The sequence below is a fragment of the Vombatus ursinus genome, unplaced genomic scaffold, assembly GCF_900497805.2.
Source record: "Vombatus ursinus unplaced genomic scaffold, bare-nosed wombat genome assembly UNPS02001419.1, whole genome shotgun sequence".
NCBI lineage: Eukaryota > Metazoa > Chordata > Mammalia > Diprotodontia > Vombatidae > Vombatus > Vombatus ursinus.
Genome location: NW_020941197.1, coordinates 26,187,592 through 26,193,591, shown reverse-complemented (window position 1 = coordinate 26,193,591; position 6,000 = coordinate 26,187,592). Strand labels below are relative to the sequence as shown.

Here is a 6,000-nt window from a genome sequence, read left to right as displayed (position 1 = left end):
TGTTGTTGTTGTTGTTGTTGTTGTTGTTGTTGTTGTTGTTGTTGTTGTTGTTGGGAGCTAGTTGTTGGCACAGTGGGTAGAGTGCCAGGCTGAAGTCAGGAAGACTTATCTTCCTGAGTTCAAATTTGACCTCAGACACTTCTAGCTGTGTGATCCTGGGCAATTCACTTAATCCTGTTGGCCTCAGTTTCCTCATCTGTAAAATGAACTGAAGAAGAAAATTGCACACCACTTCAGTATCTTTGTCAAAGAAACCCCAAATGGGGTCACAAAGAATTGTATAGGACTGAAATAACTCAGCAATGACGTATGTATATATATAATATTTATGTAGTATAGTACATAATTTACCAAATGTGTGTGTGTGTGTGTATATATATATGTGTGTGTATGTGTGTATGTGTGTTTATGTAACAACAGGTTGTATAAACACAGGGAAAATACACATTTGTTATTCTGCTGTCCACCTCTACACCAATATTGAGGTTTCTTTGAAAACCTAAAGTATAAAAAATGCCTTATTTTTGTTTGTTTTGTTTTGTTTTCATGCTGCAGATCCTCCCACTATCACGGAGTCCAAGAGCAACGAAGCTACCACGGGGCGACAAGCTTCTCTTAAATGTGAGGCCTCGGCAGTGCCTGCACCTGACTTTGAGTGGTATAGAGATGATACCAGGTATTTATTCTGCCCATCATGATTCCTCCATGACCAGAGCAGGTGTTTAAGAAGGCAAACAGAAGTTTTATGAAGAAAATCAAATTGGACTATATTTGAATACAGTTTTTAAAGAATCTCGAGACTCAGTCTCAGGCCCTAATTAAATAAGCAACCAACCAACAACAACTGAGAACGTGGTTGGATGGTTGAATAGGCTGTATACTCCCTCCATATTCTCCCCTTTACTTATCGTGGAGATCAAGTTAAATTGGAACTAGTCTCCATTGGCAGTAGACATCTACTCTACTAATTGAAATTACATAAAAAATGTAATGGAGATGATTCAGAGAGTAGTGAACTGAAACTGCTATCTTTCCCCCTCTTCCCAAGCCACCACAAATATGAATCAGAAGGGGATACTTTATATTATACATCTCATTGGTTTACTTATGTTGTCTCTTGCACCCTTAGGATAAACAGCGCTAATGGCCTTGAGATTAAGAGCATTGAGGGCCAATCCCTCCTGATGGTGACCAACGTCACTGAGGAACACTATGGTAACTACACCTGTGTGGCTGCCAACAAGCTGGGAGTCACAAATGCCAGCCTAATCCTTTTCAGTAAGTATATCGCAGATGAGGGGTCCCAGCTCAGTGGAATTAATTACATTACAGATTTCTCCGCTCAGCAAACTGGAACACCATTCACTCATCATTTCTTACAGAACAAACTCTTAGGCAAAACAAGAAATAAGTGACTGGGCGGGGGGCGAGGGGGAGCAAATTCATATTTAGCATTCATAATTCCTCCGTAAGAAAATATTTGTACACGAATGAGATATCATCTCTCTTTCTCTGTGATTGTTTAGTTTGTTTTAAGATTTTGTTTTGTGGGTTGTTATTATTTCAAATTCAGGTTGTTTGAAGACGCAGGGATAGAACACATTTCTCTTTAAGTTGATGGTAGCTTTAAAAAAATATGACACATAAGAGGGTAGAGGATCATGGCAGTTGGAAAAATGACAGTTGGCGAAAGTGACTGGGAGAGAAACATTCAGTGAGAATTGGATAAGGTGACTGAGAAAAGGAGACGTGGAATAATCAAAAGGTGTTTTCAGCATTGCATGGTAAAAGAGGGAGGGTTAAGGATTTAAACACTGGAATGTCACAGTTAGAAAAAAATCTTAAAAAGTTAGAGAGTAGGGACATGTTTCTGTATTGGTAGCTGTGGGAAATTATGTCCTGGGGATCCTTTCAGAGGATATAGGTGAAGTGGTAAGGAAAGGATGTATTGACCCTTTTCTGAAGAAGGTTCAGCAATAGAAGTACTATTAATCAGTGATTTCAGAATTATTGATGCTGGCAGGGCTGTCCTGCATCAGTGTCTCTTTAATTAGTGGGATGTTACACCGTAGGTACATGAATCCCTGAGCAAGTGGAATGTGTGGCTGGAAGTGCTAAGGGAGATGCAAAGACACTTTTAGAGGAATCTATGGCACCGACAGAAGCGTAAGGGGTTAGAATCAAGCAATGGATCATAAAACTTAGACTAGGGACACAGATAATATAAAATATACTTCAGGTTGTTAAAATGATCCTTGATTTACCCAGTGTGAATATTCCTTCCATGTGCATAGGTTGTAACGGTGCTGTACTTTAGAAGATCAATGATCCCTGATCCCTATTTTTGCTTCAGCAAAAGAACTTGTCATTTGTGACCAACTATCCGGTAATGGGTCCTTCCAAACTCAGATCAATTGCTTCTCAGGCGATAGGCGTGTTCCCTCACTTTTGATGGGACCTGTTAGAATATTTATCCCATAAGCATAATCCTCAAAAATCCAGAGTCATCTTCATACCTTCATAAGATAACAGAGGAGGATGTTTCTGGATGGTAATAGCAAAAAAAGAAAAGAAACAAAGATTATAATACTTTAAGTCAAAGGATCAGTAGAACAAATGTAAAGCAATCAAATGACTGTTATCTTTATGTTATTTAAATTACCAGGAGATGTTTGCACAGGTGCAATTTAGAAATACTGTGTCTATGGGTATGTCAGTAGATATGTGCAAGAATATAAGATGAATTAGTTATTGAGCATTTTTTCTCTTAAGCCAGCCTTGAGTGAGCCCCTATAAAAGGATTTTTATAAAAAAAGTTTCAAATAATGGCCCTCTTGAAATGTAGTATTGGAGCCAGTTTAAAACTGTTCCAGATCTAAATTCAGGTGAGTGTATGAATATGTGTGTGTGTGTGTGTGTGTGTGTTAACCACACTAAATTTGGCCTTCAGTTTGTCATTCATAACTCTCATTGACTTCAGTCAGTGACAGTTTAATGTGACATGGGTACACAAATGCTTTGTCAACATGAAGTTTAAAATTCATGTCCTTCTTTACTTGTCTCCCAAGACTGAACATCAGTGTTTCCTGCTATAGCTGCAGACATCAATAACCCCTAAGACACCAAAAGGTTATTTAAGAAATGTACATCCCTACTCTATTCCTGACATTAGTAAGTCCTTAAGAAGTAGCAAAAGCAACATAAGCTATTGAACTTGGATTTTGAGGGAGGAGGGGGGAAGGAGTCATCTGAATAAGAATGAATATTGAAACCTGGAGGTTCAGGGAGACAGGGGAGGTTGGGGGGACAGTTGATGGTGATTGATGAAAGGAATCGGGTAATGATCAAATTATATCAATGGGTCCTTTCACTTATATTCCACCATGAAAAGAAAATACTTGACAACTGTGTTCTTATGAGAAAGGAGCAAAAACGGGCTAGGAAATGTGACAGACCAAAAAAAAGAGGGAATGGATGTGTTCACCCAAAGAGAATGGAGACAGTGCTAGCCTGCCAGGGATGAAGAGTACAGTTTCACACACAATAATCTTTGTAGCAAAAGGAAGTTTTTACCTCATTCTTAAATCTTCCAAAGAGACTCATCAAAGAAACTAAAGAGGAAAAAAGAAGGCATAATACTCGAGATCAATGGTTCTTAGAATTTTCCTCCATGGTGAAACCCTTCAGTTTAAAGAAAACTTTGCCAGAACTCTGGTAGTAAAATCCTCCAAAGTTATTATTTTTAATGCCTATAAACAAACATAAGGTCCATTAAAATACGATCTTGAGGTGTTTCAGGTCTTTGCAATGTAGTTTGACAAACATTGCTCTGAGGTATTGGCTAGGGAGGCTACAGATGGGAAATTAGGGATGTATTTTAAATAAACTCGTTGTCCTAGGGGATAATAATAATCACATAATAAATGCTTCCTGATTAATTGATCCAAATTAAACTTTAATAAGATATATCCACCCTTAAAATTAAACAAAGTGGTGAGGACGGATAGAATGTGGGACTTGGAGTCAGGTAGAATTGAATTCAAATTCTGCTGCAGACATCTATCTACTAGCTTTGTGACCCTGAACAAATCACTTACCCTTGGGTCATTTAACCTTGCTCAGCTTATTTACTCATCTGTAAAATGGGGAGAATGATAGCATATAATTCACAGTGTAATTGTGAGGATCAAATGAGATACAATGTAAAAATATTTTGTAAACTTTGAAGTGCTATGCAAATGCTACCTATATAATAACTATTACTCATTATTATATTATTATTCAGCTGCTGGTACACTTGATCTGCTCACAGTTATAGAGCTCATATTTAGCATGCTATTTGGAATTGATTACCTACTTCATCAGAATGTTACGAAGCTTGATAGCTATTGGGGAGTTAAATAACCAAATAGCTGTGGAAAAGTGCTATTAAAAATCTAAGTAATAAACCAGATTTTCTGTTCTCTGTATCAGAGGCAGGGAAGAGGAAAAGTCGATTGAAAATTTTTAAAACAAAGTCTTCTGCTGCTTCTGAAACTGGAATATCCTGTGAATTCCCTTCCTTGTTCAGTTTTGAAGTGTACCTTGTTTCTTCCTGCAGAGGCGTGGTGAACAATGACCACTCGGTGCTAGCATGTGGACACCTGTACCAAAAGATACAGTGTCCACTTCACATGTTCACATACATATGGAGAGAATTTAGTTAATTAAGGAAGGAAGTAAGTGTGTTCTTTCAGTGCCCTTAGATGCACTTGTGTTTTTCCTTATCATAGTACCTGATTTCCATCAGCAAGACAGTGCCTAGGAACCACATGTTCTCTGGTGAGCACTAACTGACTGTGAGCTCTGTGTGGGCAGTGGGGTACTCTGCTGACTAAGCCAGTCTGGAGGAGAAGAGGCAGCTGGCAAAGCCTCTGATAGACCCAGGCAGCAGCAGGTATAAGCTCCTGCTCAAATCCCTGGAAGAGTTTCTGATTATTCATCATTTTGGGGAGTCAGTAGATTTTTTAACAGTGTCCACAGTGACTTTGAATACAATGTCAAATCAGGGTCACTTGTTCTTATGCCCCTATTTTCCTACTTCTCATTCAGACATTGAGAACAAAGTAGGGAACAGAGTTTCAGAAATGGAAATGGTTCATTTATTTATTTATTTATTTTGTGAAAGTCATTTTTTCCTCGCTAAGTCAGTGGACTGTCTTTTTTTTTTCTGTAGCTTTTCATGTTTTCCTCATAATTCTCCTATCCCAAACAGTCAGAAATATACAGTCTTAAACAGCCTTAGTAAAAATTATCTTCCATCCTTCTCTTTTTTCTTTCTTTCTTTCTTTCTTCCTTCCTTCCTTCCTTTTTCTTTCTTTTCTTCCTTTCCTTCCTTCCTTTTCCTGTTTTTGCTTTGTGTATCACACTTCATCACAGTTTAGAAGGTTTTTCCTTTCCTTTGTTTTGTTTGGAGAGGAAGCTTGGTGTAGGCATATAAAGAGCTGGCCTCAAATCAAGGAAGACCTGTCTTCAAGAACCAGCCATTAGTCCTTTTTTTATCAATAATTTTTCAAGGTCATTACAGTATTTCTCAAAAGAATTGCTAGTGCCAGGGGATTGAATACTGTCCCTCCTTCCACCAACTCATAAACTTCAGGGAGGCACAAAAGGAATCATCTCTCCTAATCAACTCATTATTGTTTCACTTGGGACTTCCATGTTTAAAAATTTGCACTAGTTGAAGTCCCGGTAAGCTGATACTTTTTAATATTCCTTTATAAAATATCTTGGACTTTAGCCAAGATCCAAATGGAATTTACAAGATGGTATTGGTAGTAACCAAAACAGATCTTGTAATTTTAAGTTGTTTTAATAGAAGTACAACATCAAGAAGGAAGGAAATAATAGTCCCTTTGTATTCTGACCTTATCAGACCACACCTAATGGACTGTGACTAGTTCTAGGTGCCACATTTTGAATGGGACTCCGATAAGGTAGAATACGTGCAGAGATGGGTGA

General features: G+C 38.0%; 1 protein-coding gene across 1 annotated transcript in view; it reads left to right on the top strand.

Moving 5' to 3' along the window:
• The window catches only part of LSAMP (limbic system associated membrane protein), an 800,294-nt gene that overhangs the window by 752,067 nt on the left and 42,227 nt on the right, over positions 1–6,000 (top strand). Inside the window, exons 5-6 of the mRNA XM_027867837.1 lie at positions 556–676; positions 1,130–1,278. Coding sequence (XP_027723638.1) covers positions 556–676; positions 1,130–1,278 — 270 coding nt within the window. The remainder of the gene's footprint in view (positions 1–555; positions 677–1,129; positions 1,279–6,000) is intronic.